The sequence below is a fragment of the Chrysemys picta genome, chromosome 13 (genome assembly GCF_011386835.1).
Source record: "Chrysemys picta bellii isolate R12L10 chromosome 13, ASM1138683v2, whole genome shotgun sequence".
Classification (NCBI taxonomy): domain Eukaryota; kingdom Metazoa; phylum Chordata; order Testudines; family Emydidae; genus Chrysemys; species Chrysemys picta.
In genome coordinates this window covers 3,888,477-3,902,905 of record NC_088803.1, presented here as the reverse complement: position 1 = coordinate 3,902,905, position 14,429 = coordinate 3,888,477, and the positions used below count along the sequence as shown (strand labels likewise).

The 14,429-nt window shown below is 51.7% G+C and overlaps 1 gene segment (V, D, J or C); it reads right to left on the bottom strand.

The window, feature by feature from the left end:
* LOC122173242 (Ig mu chain C region secreted form-like) overlaps nt 1–14,429 on the bottom strand; it is a 1,717,225-nt gene that overhangs the window by 1,208,237 nt on the left and 494,559 nt on the right. The window contains 1 exon segment of the C gene segment in view: nt 4,353–4,663. Within this exon segment, the coding sequence occupies nt 4,353–4,387 (35 nt within the window).

Below are 14,429 nucleotides of genomic sequence, written 5' to 3'. Positions count from 1 at the left end.
CCTGGGCCCTGGGTAGGGTTACCACACGTCCGGGTTTCCCCGGACATGGCCAGCTTTTGGGTCTTTAAATAGCCGTCTGGGTGGAATTTGTAAAAAGCTAAAAATGTCCGGATTTCCCCTGGCCGGCTATTTAAAGACCCAAAAGCGGCGGTGAGCTGGGGCAGGGGGGCGCGGGGAGGGCTGCCTGCAGTAGGTAACCTGGGGGGGGGGAGCGCAGGGGAACCCCGCCCCAGCTCACCTCCACTCCGCCTCTGCCTGCTGCCTTGAGCGCACAGCCGCGCCGCTCCGCTCCGCTTCTCAACCCTCCCTCCCAGGCTTCCCGCCAAACAGCTGTTCGGTGGCAAGCCTGGGAGGGAGGGGGTGAGAAGCGGAGCGGCGCAGCTGTGCGCTCAAGGCAGGAGGCAGAAGCAGAGCGGAGGTGAGCTGGGGTGGGGGCAGGGCAGGGAGCGCGACCGGGAGCGCGGCGAGTCAAGGTCAGGGAGCAGGAGGGTTGGATGGGGTGGTGGTTCTCGGGGGCCTGTCAGGGAGCAGGGGTGTGGAGAGGGACCGGGGCAGTCAAGGGACAGGGAGCAGGGGGAGGGTTGGATGGGGTGGTGGTTCTGGGGGGGCCTGTCAGGGAGCAGGGGTGTGGAGAGGGACCGGGGCAGTCAAGGGACAGGGAGCAGGGGGAGGGTTGGATGGGGTGGTGGTTCTGGGGGGGCCTGTCAGGGAGCAGGGGTGTGGAGAGGGACCGGGGCAGTCAAGGGACAGGGAGCAGGGGGAGGGTTGGATGGGGTGGTGGTTCTGGGGGGGCCTGTCAGGGAGCAGGGGTGTGGAGAGGGATTGGGGCAGTCAGGAGACAGGGAGGGTTAGATGGGTTTGGGGTTTGGGGGGGCAGTCAGGGGACAGGCAGCGGTTGGATAGGCATGGGAGTCCCGGGGATCTGACGGGGGTAGGGGTGTGGATAGGAGTCAGAACAGTCAGGGGACAGGTAGCAAGTTGGGTCCTAGGGGGCAGTCAGGGTGGGAGGTCTCAGGAGGGGGCAGTCGGGGACAAAGATAAGGGACGCTTATATAGGAGTCCTGGGGGGTGGTTAGGGGAAGAGGTCCTGGGAGGGGGCGATCAGGGGAAAAGGAGCAGGGGGGGTTTGATGGGTTGGGGGTTCTGTGGGGGGCAGTCAGGGGGTGGGAAGTGGGAGGGAGTGGCTAGGGGGTGGGGCTACTCCCCCCCCAGAGTGTCCTCTTTTTTGAAAATTCAAATATGGTAACCCTAGCCCTGGGACAATTTCCCCCTTTGCTCCCCACCCCATGGGATCAGGCCTGGGGACCCAAGAGCCCAGGAGGGGTGGAAGGCTGGTTGAAGTGGCCCATGGACTCCCAGAGGGAGAAACCCGGGGGCCCAGTACCCTCACAAGGGAGGAGGGGAACTGAAGTCTAGCCCCTGAAATGGGGAAGGACCTTGGTTCAGAGCTGCCCTTGGGAGGGGACTGAACTATTGTGTGATGGGCTGAGACCAGGAGGCCCAGTGGAAGAACCTGGAGAAGACACTGGCTGGGACTGGCCCTTGCGGCTGAGAAGGGGCCAGCAGAGGGGTGTGAGAGGAGCCGTCCCCTGCAACTCCCCATCTGGGCAGGTGGGGCTGCCCTAGAGGTAACATGCATGTGTAGAGATGAGTTAGGTGCTTGATGATGGGGTCTGCAAAAACCAGCACAGTGAGCGGGGAGCTGCCTCATCTACCCCCTAGGACAGGGATAAGCAAACTTTTTGGCCCGAGGCTCACATCAGGGTTCCGAAACTGTATGGAGGGCCGGGTAGGGAAGGCTGTGCCTCCCCCAACAGCCTCGCCACCGCCACCCCTCTGCCCCCACCCACTTCCCGCCCCCTGACTCCCCCCTCAGAACCCCTGACGCATCCAACCCCTCCTGTTCCTTGTCCCCCACCCCTAACTGCCCCCCAAGGACTCCACTCCCTATCCAACTCCCCCTGCTCCCTGTCCCCTGACTGCCCTGACCCCTATCCACACCCGCTCCCCCTGACAGCCCCCTCCCGGGACTCCCATGCCTATCCAACGCCCCCTGCTTCCTGTCCCCTGACTGCCCTGACCCCTATCCACACCCGCTCCCCCTGACAGCCCCCTCCCGGGACTCCCATGCCTATCCAACTGCCTCCTGCTTCCTGTCCCCTGACTGCCCTGACCCCTATCCACACCCGCTCCCCCTGACAGCCCCCTCCCGGGACTCCCATGCCTATCCAACTGCCTCCTGCTTCCTGTCCCCTGACTACCCCCCGGAATCTCCTGCCCCTTATCCAGCCCCCATACCACCTAACCATGCCACTCAGAGCACCAGGACTGGCAGCCGCACTGCCCAGCCGGAGCCAGTCATGCCACCACACTGTCTAGAGCACCGGAGCAGGCCGGCGGCTCTCACAGCTGCCCTGCCTGGCAGGAGCTCGCAGCCCCACTGCCCAGAGCGCTGGTGGCACAGCGAGCTGAGGCTGCGGGTGAGGGGGAGAGCGGGGGGCTAGCCACCCTGGGCCAGCTGGGAGCTCAAGGGCTGGGCAGGACTATCCCGCAGGCCGTAGTTTGCCCACCTCTGTCCTAGGAAATGCTGAGGAGAGGTTTCAGAGGGGTAGCCGTGTTAGTCTGTATCTGTAAAAACAAGGAGGGGTCCTTGTAGCACCTTAGAGACTAACACATTTATTTGGGCACAAGCTTTCGTGGGCTAAAACCCACTTCATCAGATGCATGGAGTGGAAAATACAGTAGGCAGCTATAAATATACAGCACATGAAAAGATGGGAGTTGCCTTTCCAAGTGCGGGGGTCAGTGCTAATGAGACCAATTCAATCAGGGTGGATGTGGCCCATTCCCAACAGTTGACGAGACGGTGTGAGTATCAACAGAGGGGAAATTATTTTTTGTAGTGACCCGGCCACTCCCCGTCTTTACTCAGGCCTAATTTGATGGTGTCAAATTTGCAGATTAATTCCAGTTCTGTAGTTTCTCGCTGAAGTCTGTTTTTGAAGGTTTTTCTGGTTGAAGAATGGTGACTTTTAAGTCTGCTATTGAGTGTCTGGGGAGACTGCAGTGTTCTCCTACTGGTTTTTGAATGTTACAATTCTTGATGTCTGATTTGTGTCCATTTATTCTTTTGCGTAGAGACTGTCCGGTTTGGCCAATGTACATGGAAGAGGGGCATTGCTGGCACATGATGGCATATATCACATTAGTAGATGTGCAGGTGAATGAGCCCCTGATGGTGTGGCCAGGGGCGGCTCCAGGCACCAGTGCAGCAAGTGCATGCCTGGGGTGGCAAGCCGCGAGGGGCGGCATGCCGGTTGCTGTGAAGGTGGCAGTCAGGCTGCCTTCGGCGGCATGCCCGCAGGAGGTCCGCCGGTCCCGCGGCTTTGGTGGCAATTCGGCGGCGGGTACGCCGAAGCCACAGGACCGGCGGACCTCCAGCAGGCATGCTGCCGAATCCATGTTACCAGCGGACCTCCCGCAGGCGTGCCGCGGAAAGCCGCCTGCCTGCCGTGCTTGGGGCGGCAAAAAACATAGAGCCGCCCCTGGGTGTGGCTGATGTGATTGGGCCCTATGATGGTGTCCCTTGAATAGATATGCGGACAGAGTTGGCAACGGGGTTTGTTGCAGGGATTGGTTCCTGGGTTGGTGTTTTTTGTGTGTGGTGTGTAGTTGCTGGTGAGTATTTGCTTCTGGTTTGGGGGCTGTCTGTAAGCGAGGACTGGCCTGTCTCCCATCTGTTAAAGGGAGTTAGGTGCCTCAGCTGTTACTTAACCCTCCTTCGCCCCATTTCCCAAAACCACTTGTGCCAGAGAAGGAGTTCATGGTGCTTCCCTTAGCTTTTAGCCTAGTGGTTGGAGCACTTGCCAGTTCTATTCTCTCACACACCCCCTCCCCGCCTGATGTGGGACCAGGGATTTGAACCCACATCTTCCACTCTCAGGGGAGGGTGATATTTGGGTTTTAAACACCCCCTGTTCTCTTTCAGGCCTAATGGTTATTAACTTAGTCACGGAGGAACAGTTTGAAGGGGATAGATTGAAAGACCCTTCCCCAAAATACCCCATAGCCTGGTGCTTAAGCCATTTACGAGGACAGTTTTGCTGCTGTGACAGATTGCTCTGTCATAGGAGCTTAATTCATACTTTGAAAAGTGACTTTGGAGACAGAAACAATGTGCTTACCATGAGGTGTAAGTGAGGTAAGAGCCAAGAAATTTGGGGGAAATTACCCTCAGTTTGTTCACATGGGCAAATGCTCTCTGGAGTGACTAAAGGCTCCAGTGGTAGCAGGACACCTGGGTTCTCTCACTGGAGGGTTTTCTGAATGGCTGTAGATGTGGTTTGTGTCACTGTGTGCCTAGCACAGTAATACGTGGCTGTGTCATCAGTTCTCAGGCTGCCCAGCTGTAGATAGGCCATGCTTATGGAGGTGTCCCTGGTGATGGTGAATCGCCCCTGGAAGGCCTGGGCATAGTGGGTGCCTCCATTGTTGGGATTGATAAGTCCTATCCACTGCAGTCCTTTCCCGGGAACCTGTCGTAACCACTGAATGTAATAGCTGGTAAAGGTGTAACCAGCTGTTTTACACGTCAGCTTCACAGACTCTCCAGGCTTCTTGATTTCTGCTCCAGACTGGGTTAGCTGGATCTGGGAGCTGACACCTGTAAATAAACAATAAAAACACAGTTAATTCCATCTTTTCCTTCTGTTGCCCTTCTCATGACAGTATCTGATCTGCTTGTGTGTAATAACGAATTTATCCATGCCACACTGCTGGGAAGTACAGTTATCCCCATTTTACAGATGGGAAACTGAGGCACAGAATCAGCCTGAGATTTTTCAAAGCTCCCTAAGGCATTTTGACACCTAGTTCCCATTAAAGATTAATGAAAATTCAGTATCAATATCCTCTTTATGGCTTTAAAATTCCACCCAGTGTGATTTGTTCAGATCTATAGGATTTAGAATCCAGAATTCCTGAATTAACCTCCTACATCTTAGCTTTAAAACCATCTTTCCTGCCCTAGCCCAGCTGTCCTAACCAGACACCCGTAGGTTCATCCACACACCTGAGAAAGCTGCCAAAAAGAAAAAGACCCCCAGACAGATCATTTTCATTCTCCACAACAACCTGGTGGGCTGCAAAGCAGTAACTCGTCCTCTGCTGACAGCTCTTCAGTGAGGGTCGCCTGCTCGCCTTTATCACTCAGTTTCCTACTTCATTTGCATGTGGGTGTTGCTAAATCATTTGACTAAACCTCAGCTTCATCCACCATTACAAATAAATGAGCTCAGAGTTTAGAAGGACACAGTCATGAAGGATGCCAGAGTATGTTAATGAAATTTGGGCCCCAATCCAGGGAAACACTAAAGCCACTTTAACATCAGTGGGACTTCAGTGTGAGCTTAAAGATAATTGACAAACTCAGATGTTAAGATGCCCAATATTGAGTTATCAAAACGTAACACCCGGTGGATATAAATCTGAAATAACAGAATCAGTGGATGTATAAACACTAGCACCCTTCACTGGTGAAATACATACGTGAGGTTTCATTTCCAAATCCTCCACGGAGCACTGGGTAACCCATTCCCACTGGTTGGAAAGGGATTTGGGGATGGGGGTGTCAAACCCTCACTTTGAACATTCCAGTCTTCGGTGCTGAGGGTGATAATTCCTTGTGTTTATTTCCAGGTTGAAAGCAAGACAGGAGAAGTAATTCTTCCACTCTACACTGCACTGATTAGGCCTCAGCTGGAATTTTGTGTCCAGCTCTGGGTGCCACATTTCAGGAAAGATGTAGACAAATTGGAGAAAGTCCAGAGAAGAGCAACAAAAATGATTAAAGGTCTAGAAAACATGGCCTATGAGGGAAGATTGAAAGAATTGGGTTTGTTTAGTCTGGAAAAGAGAAGACTGAGAGGGGACATGACAACAGTTTACAAATATATAAAAGGTTGTTAGGAGGATGAGGGAGAAAAAATATTCTCCTTAACCTGTGATAGGACAAGAAGCAAAGGGCTTAAGTTGCAGCAAGGGCGGTTTAGGTTGGACATTAGGAAAAACTTCCTAACTGTCAGGGTGGTTAAACACTGGAACAAATTGCCTAGGGAGGTTGTGGAATCTCCATCATTGGAGATTTTTAAGAGCAAGTTGGACAAACACCTGTCAGGGATGGTCTAGGTAATACTTAGTCCTGCCATATGTGCAGGGGATTGGACGTTATGGCCTCCCTTCCAGTTCTTTGATTTTGTGTGTGTGTGTGTGTGTGTGTGTATGTATGTGTGTGTGTGTGTGAAGTAGAAAAAGGGGTGAGAATAGCTCTGATCATGGCAGTGTCTGAGGTGGAGCAATTCCAGGGTGAATCATTAAAACCCGTGTAGAACTGCAATGGGCTTGCAAATATTTATAATCCAGAGCCCCACATTGCCCCCCCCAACCCGTCTCTCTGATGCTCCCGTCACCGTGTTACTTGCAGTCCATGGCTCATAGCGCCTGGCAGGTGGTGAACTCTTTGTGTTGCTGCTGTCAGGAAGGCTTTTGTCTGACCCAGACTGGCTTTATGTTTGATGCATACACAGTAATTGTATTTGTGTGTTTGTTTGTGTTTATGCGTGTACCTGTTTGTATGTGTGTGTTTCTGGGTGTATATAGATGGATGCGTTTATTTGTTTGTGTCTTTGCAATTGCTTTTTCATGTGTGTTTAGCGGTGTATTTGCTTTTGAGTGATTGTATATATTAATGTGGTTGTATGTGTGTTTGCACGCTTCCTCGGTGTGTGTACTTCTGTGTTTTTGTGTAGCAGTGATTGCCTGAATGTGCTTGTGTGTGTGTGCATATTTTTTCTGTATGCAGCACAGCTCTGTTTTGTCCGTGTGTCTGGAATAGAAAAAAAAGGAAGAGAATAATCATTACAACACAGTGTCTGATGCTCAGAGGAATTCCAACGTGAGTGAATTAAACCAATTACGAAATTATGCCAGTCTGCAGCTATTTATAGCCTGGGAGACTTTCTCTGGGCTGCTCCCATCCCCTGTCCCTGGCAGTCGGGGGTTGGTGAGCGCCCTCAGCAGCGGACACGTTGCGCTGTTACTGCAGGGGGAGGTTTCTGTCTGAGCTCAGGTTCACTTCCCCTCACTGTGTCTCGTGCAGTAATACACGGCGGTGTCCTCCGCTCTCAGGCTGGTCATTTGAAGGTAGAAGTTGCTGCTGTCCTTGGAGGCTGTGAATCGGCCCTGGACGGAGGAGGCGTAGGACTTGGTGTTCGCCTCATCGTAGTACTCAGCCAGCCACTCCAGCCCCTTTCCCGGCTCCTGTCTGACCCAGCCCATCCAGGTGCTGCTCAGAGTGAACCCGCTGGTGGCACATTGCAGCGTATGGGACTCTCCGGGCTTCTTCAGCGCTGGCCCCGACTGGGTCAGAACCACCTGCGAGCGGGCCCCTGGGGGACAAGGGGAAATGGAAGATTGTAAATAAAGCTCTGTCAGCAGAGGAAACCGGTAATTTATTAGCGCCGGATTCAAGGAGCGAATGAAAATAACCAGGGAACAGCGGGAGAACCAGCCACACTGGGCACTTTGTACATCAGTCGGGGTGAGAGGACAGAAGAGAAAAGTGTCACACACCACATCGATAGCAGCAGCAATAATACCAGATACCCGGCCCCTCCTGTGAATTAATGGGGGATCAATTACCTTCCAGAGCCACTACAAAGAAAACCAAATGGAGCCAAAGTGTCATTTCCCCTGGTGTTGTTGGGGGCACGTTTTGCAGGCGACTGGCGGTTCACAGACCCAGGGGCTGCGGATTGTCTCTCCAGGTGCAGCCTGGACAGAGATAGAGACAGATTTAAACAGGAACCTGTCCTCTTATTTGCATATCCCGCCCCTTATAAGAGACACAAACTCCCTCCCTGAGTGATGTGAATTATTCGCAATAGGGCTCAGGGAAAGAGAGTCAGACTGTGTCTTGCCGTGTGTTTGTGCAGCGCCTGACACAGTGCGAGGAGCTCCTAAGTGTACTTGTGCATAAGAAAGAAATTAACAACTCCCTGGAATTACCTGAGATCTGCAGAGGCGAATATAAAGCCTAGTGCAGGGTTTATTGTAGTCACTGAATAGACTCCCATCCCTGTTAGTAGGCTTTGGGTCAGAGCCTTAGAGAGAAGAATATTTCCTAGAAAACAGGGCAGATGCAGAAGACCTTGTCTTGGAGCGGGACGCCCAGAGGTGTGTGTGAGGGGTGTGTGTGAGGGGTGTGTGTGAGGGGTGTGCGTGCGGTGTGTGCGTGAGGGGTGTGTGTGTGTGTGAGGGGTGTGCGTGTGTGTGTGAGGGGAGGGGGTGTTCTAGGATTGATACAAGCAGGGACTTGAGTCTCCTGAGTCCCGGAGAGTGTCCTAACCGCTGGGCTGTAGAGTGACTCGCTTTCCTGCTCTCTCTGCCCCAGCACATGTCACCAGCCAGGCACCGAGGGGATTTCGATGCCTACAGGGTGCAGGCTTTGAGTATCTCGGTGGCATGTCCGATTTGGGCACATAAGGCGGCAGTTAGGTGCTGAATTCCCTTTGTGGACCGAGCCCTGAACACACATTGAAAGCCCCTGGCAGGTGGCTGTCCAGCGCTCCTAGGATCCGTCCAGAATTCAAACCTGTCTGCCCAGGCTGAGATTTTCCAAAGCTCCCGAGGGATTATAATAGGCATGAGGTGCCCATATCTCATGGGCAGCTTGGAAACCCTCCGCCTGGCTTTAGAGAGGGGTTAATTATCATGTTTTCCTACAATTTAATGTTGGTTCTCTCAGCCTGGGCTATTGGGAGGTGGAGGGGGTGAGGGAAGGTGGGGAGGAGCAGAGTGAGGGGCACAGATTGTATTAGGGGACAAGGGAAAGTTGTGGGCTGGTCTCTTTGAACAGTGCGGTTAGTCTGTGTCTGCATTTGTGTGTGCGAGAGCCCCAGACAGGCAGTTGAGTGGAGGAGTGATTAATTTCACTGTCTCTCTGCTGAGAGCTGTAGAACTCCAGCGCCCCCAGCGGAGAGTTTGTCCTTAGACAGCGAGGGCAGGTTTTTGTCTGAGCTCAGCCCGGCTTCCCCTCAGTGTGTGTCTCGCACAGTGATACCGGGCGGTGTCCTCGGGCTTCAGGCCGGTCATTTGCAGATACAGCAGGTTGTTGGGGTTGTCTCTGGAGATGGTGAATCGGCCTTTGACTGAGTCTGCATAAAATTGTTGGCTCCCATCATAATAAATGCGTGAGACCCACTCCAGCCCCTTCCCGGGAGCCTGTCGGACCCAGCTCATCCGAGAGCTGCTGAAGGTGAACCCGGAGGCTTTACAGGAGAGGCGGAGAGAGTCTCCGGGCTTTTTCACATCCCCTCCGGACTCCACCAGATGCACCTGGGACCAAACACCTGGGAATAGAAACATAATGTAATTCACATTAGTATTAAGAGTAACAATAGACTGTTCCCCTGCCCCACCAATGGGTGTGAGGGGAGAAAATACCTTCCAAAGCCACTGCAAGGAACACTACATGGAGCCAAAGCCTCATTTTCCCGGGTGCTGGAGGGGAAAGTCCTCAGTGGACTGGCTGGTCACTGCACAGACCCAGGGGCTGTGGATTGTGTCTCCGGGTGCAGCCTGGGCAGAGAGAGGCACAGATTTAAACATGAAACTGTCCCCCTGATTTGCATATCCCTCTGTTTATAACACACACAAACTCCTTCCCTGGCTGATCTCATTTCTTGCTCTCTGATTCCAGGAGAAGGGGGTAAACGTGTGCAGCGCTCTGACCCAAATCCCCTTGAAGCCCAGGGCAGGGGGTGGGTTAAGTGGCTTGGAGCTACATCGGATCCGGTCCCATGTGTTTGTGTGGAGTCCAGCTGTGACGGGTTGGATCACAGAAACCGCCTTGGGAGCTGCCACCTAATGTACCAAGACTACTTCTATTCCTGTTTTCCCTGCCAGCTCGGGACTCCAGCACCCTGTCTTGCTGAGCCAGACACTCCCGTCTGCTCCAACACAGACCCAGGGTCTGAATCACTTGTCCCAAAGCTGCAAGTTTACCTGAAAACAGCTCACAGAAGTGTGCTTGTCTTTAGCACTCGGATGCCCAACTCCCAATGGGGTCTAAACCCAAATACATCCGTTTTACCCTGTATAAAGCTTATGCAGGGCAAACTCATAAATTGTTCGCCCTCTATAACACTGATAGAGAGATATGCACAGTTGTTTGCTCCCCCAGGTATTAATACATACTCTGAGTAAATTACTAAATAAAAAGTGATTTTATTAAATACAGAAAGTAGGATTTAAGTGGTTCCAAGTAGTAACAGACAGAACAAAGTAAGTCACCAAGCAAAATAAAATAAAATGCGCAAATCTATGTCTAATCAAGCTAAATACAGATAAGTTCCTCACCAGTTCCAGAATACTCCCTTTTACAGGCTAATGTCCTTTTAGCCTGGGTCCAGCAATCACTCACACCCCCTGTAGTTACTGTCCTTTGTTCCAGTTTCCTTCAAGTATCCTGGGGGGCGGGGTGGAGAGGCTCCTTCCTTAGCCAGCTGAAGACCAAATGGAGGGGTCTCCCATGGGTTTAAATAGACTCTCTCTTGTGGGTGGAGACCCCCCCTCCTCCATCCTATGCCAAGTCCAGCTCCAAGATGGAGTTCTGGAGTCACCTGGGCAAGTCACATGCCCCTGCATGACTCAGTCTTTACAGGCCGAATCCATTGTCCACATGGTATCTTGCATGTCTCCAGGAAGACTTCTTATGTGGATTGGAGCATTCCAAGGTGCATTGTTCCCCAAGTGTCTCCTGATCAGGTACTTAACCTGGCGCATTCCTTCCTAAAGAAGCTGACCAAATGCCTCACAAAGCTTACTTAGAAACCAGGCAAGCATACAGCCCATATTCTTAACCTCGAGTAGAAAATGATATATATGTACAAATAGGATGAATAGATATAATAGACCAGAACCTTTACGGAGATATGTTACATGGCACAGGCAGCACAAAACATATTCCAGTTATGTCATACATACATTTATAAGCACACACCCCCATAAAGCCTTATGGGGTACGCTGTCACACCAGCACAATGGGAACCCGGTCCTGATGGACTCTGGAGAGGGGCTGTCAAAGCAGAATCAGAGGAAGACGGGAGTGAGCAGAAAAGAGAGAAAGCAAGAAAGGAAGCTGCAGTCCTTTGAATAATCCCCATCATCTTCAGTGCAGAATGACCCCTGCTGTGTTAGTGGGGCACTGAGGTAGTGGGGCTGTAATGTCTTTCACAACACGGTTTATACGTCTAGGATACTCAAAGGAGTCTAAGGGAGTTGAGCTTGGGGTAACTAACTGATTTGGGTACTTAAATCCTAATCACTTTCTCTGGGATTTAGGCTCCTAAATTTAAGTCACTATCGAAAGTTGGCCTTGGGCTCCCAGCTCACTTAAACTGTTCCCGATTTGCACAATGGGAATTATGTAAAAAGCAACAGAGGGTCCTGTGGCATCTTTGAGACTAACAGAAGTACTGGGAGCATAAGCTTTCGTGGGTAAGAACCTCACTTCTTCAGATGCAAGTAATGGAAATCTCCAGAGGCAGGTATATATCAGTGTGGAGGTAATGAGGTTAGTTCAATCAGGAAGGGTGAGGTGCTCTACTAGCAGTTGAGGTGTGAACACCAAGGGAGGAGAAACTGTTTCTGTAGTTGGATAGCCATTCACAGTCTTTGTTTAATCCTGATCTGATGGTGTCAAATTTGCAAATGAACTGGAGCTCAGCAGTTTCTCTTTGGAGTCTGGTCCTGAAGTTTTTTTGCTGTAAGATGGCTACCTTTACATCTGCTATTTTGTGGCCAGGGAGGTTGAAGTGTTCTCCTACAGGTTTTTGTATGTTGCCATTCCTGATATCTGACTTGTGTCCATTTATCCTCTTGCGTAGTGACTGTCCAGTTTGGCCAATGTACATAGCAGAGGGGCATTGCTGGCATATGATGGCATATATAACATTGGTGGACGTGCAGGTGAATGAGCCGGTGATGTTGTAGCTGATCTGGTTAGGTCCAGTGATGGTGTTGCTGGTGTAGATATGTGGGCAGAGTTGGCATCGAGGTTTGTTGCATGGGTTGGTTCCTGAGTTAGAGTTGTTATGGTGCGGTGCATGGTTGCTGGTGAGAATATGCTTAAGGTTGGCAGGTTGTCTGTGGGCGAGGACTGGCCTGCCTCCCAAGGTCTGTGAAAGTGAGGGATCATTGTCCAGGATGGGTTGTAGATCACTGATGATGCGTTGGAGAGGTTTAAGCTGAGGACTGTAGGTGATGGCCAGTGGAGTTCTGTTGGTTTCTCTTCTGGGCCTGTCTTGTAGCAGGAGGCTTCTGGGTACACGTCTGGCTCTGTTGATTTGTTTCTTTATTTCCCTGTGTGGGTATCGTAGTTTTGAGAATGCTTGGTGAAGATCTTGTAGGTGTTGGTCTCTGTCTGAGGGGTTGGAGCAGATGCGATTGTACCTCAGTGCCTGGCTGTAGACGATGGATCGTGTGGTGTGACCGGGGTGGAAGCTGGAGGCATGAAGGTAGGCGTAGCGGTCGGTGGGTTTTCGGTATAGGGTGGTGTTAATGTGGCCATCGCTTATTTGTACGGTGGTGTCCAGGAAGTGGACCTCCTGTGTAGATTGGTCCAGGCTGAGGTTGATGGTGGGGTGGAAGCTGTTGAAAGCATGGTGGAATTCTTCCAGGGTCTCCTTCCCATGGGTCCAGATGATGAAGATGTCATCAATATAGCGTAGGCAGAGAAGGGGCATGAGTGGACGAGAGCTGAGGAAGCGTTGTTCCAGGTCAGCCATAAAAATGTTGGCATATTGTGGGGCCATGCGGGTGCCCATAGCGGTGCCACTGGTGTGGAGGTATATATTGTCACCAAATTTGAAATAATTGTGCGTGAGGATAAAGTCACAGAGCTCAGCAATAAGTTGTGCTGTGTCATCATCAGGGATACTGTTCCTGACAGCTTGTATTCCATCTGTATGTGGGATGTTTGTGTAGAGAGCCTCTACATCCATGGTGGCTAGGATGGTGTTTTCTGGGAGGTCACCAATGCATTGTAGTTTTCTCAGGAAATCGGTGGTGTCATGGAGATAGCTGGGAGTGCTGGTGGCGTAGGGTCTGAGTAGGGAGGCCACATATCCAGACAGTCCTTCAGTGAGAGTGCCAATGCCCGAGATGATGGGGCGTCCAGGGTTTCCAGGTTTGTGGATCTTAGGGAGTAGATAGAATAACCCCGGTCGGGGCTCTAAGGGTATGTTGATTTGTTCCTGTGTTAGTGTAGGGAGTGTCCTGAGTAGATGGTGCAGTTTCTTAGTGTATTCCTCAGTGGGATCTGAGGAAAGCGGCCTGTAGAATTTGGTATTGGAGAGTTGTCTGGCAGCCTCCTTCTGGTAGTCAGACCTGTTCATGATGACTTGGTTCCCCCTTACTGCAAACACTTGTGGGTACGCCAGATATTCTTGTGGTTTGGTCTTTTCCTTGGGCAGTATCCTACACAGCTGAATTCAGGCTGATCCACCAGGTGTGTAGGAAGGATCCTGAAATTACTCGGGAAGCAAAACCAAACCTTTAACTAGTCCCTCAGCGCTTGTGCTTTTGCATTGCAGTGCAGTCTTTAATTGTTCAGGGCAGACAATGCGCTGCAGAAGCACCATTCAGCGTTCTCCAGCTCTGTGCAACTAGTGACCAGGGGCGTCTCCAGGCACCAGAGCACCAAGCGCGTGCCTGGGGCGGCAAGCCATGAGGGGCGGCCTGCTGGTCGCTGTGAGGGCGGCAGTCAGGCTGCCTTTGGCGGCGTGCCCACGGGAGGTCCGCCGGTCCCACGGTTTTGGTGGTAATTCGGCGGCGGGTACGCCAAAGCTGCGGGACCGGCAGATCACCCGCAGAAACGTTGCCGAATCCACGTGACCACGGACCGCCCGCAGGTACGCCGCCGAAGGCCGCCTGACTGCCATGCTTGGGGCTGCAAAAAACATAGAGCTGCCCCTGGGGATGGGATATTACAAAGCTTGGAAGCTCATACAAGTGGTAACTTGCAAAGGTTACAAAACTTAAAAGGCTATGCTAACAATAACTGAAGTTACAAAGTCTGCAAAAGGTTGCAGAACTTAATGATACACGTTACAGATCTTACAATCACATTTGAGCGGAGGCTTTACATAACAAAAATAAATCTATTTAACTTCATTTCTGCAAATAATTTACTGGAAGAAGAACAGCCCCGAGAGAGCTAGAAGGAAAAGAAGAAATCCAGAGAAGGAGCTCCTATAACGGTGATGAATTAAGAGAAGTGGATTTGTGGCTTCAGAAAGCGGGGAGGTAGTTTGTAAAGTGGGTGTAGGAGCTCAGGCTTCAAACAGATGGCTGGATTTGCAGGATTGTGT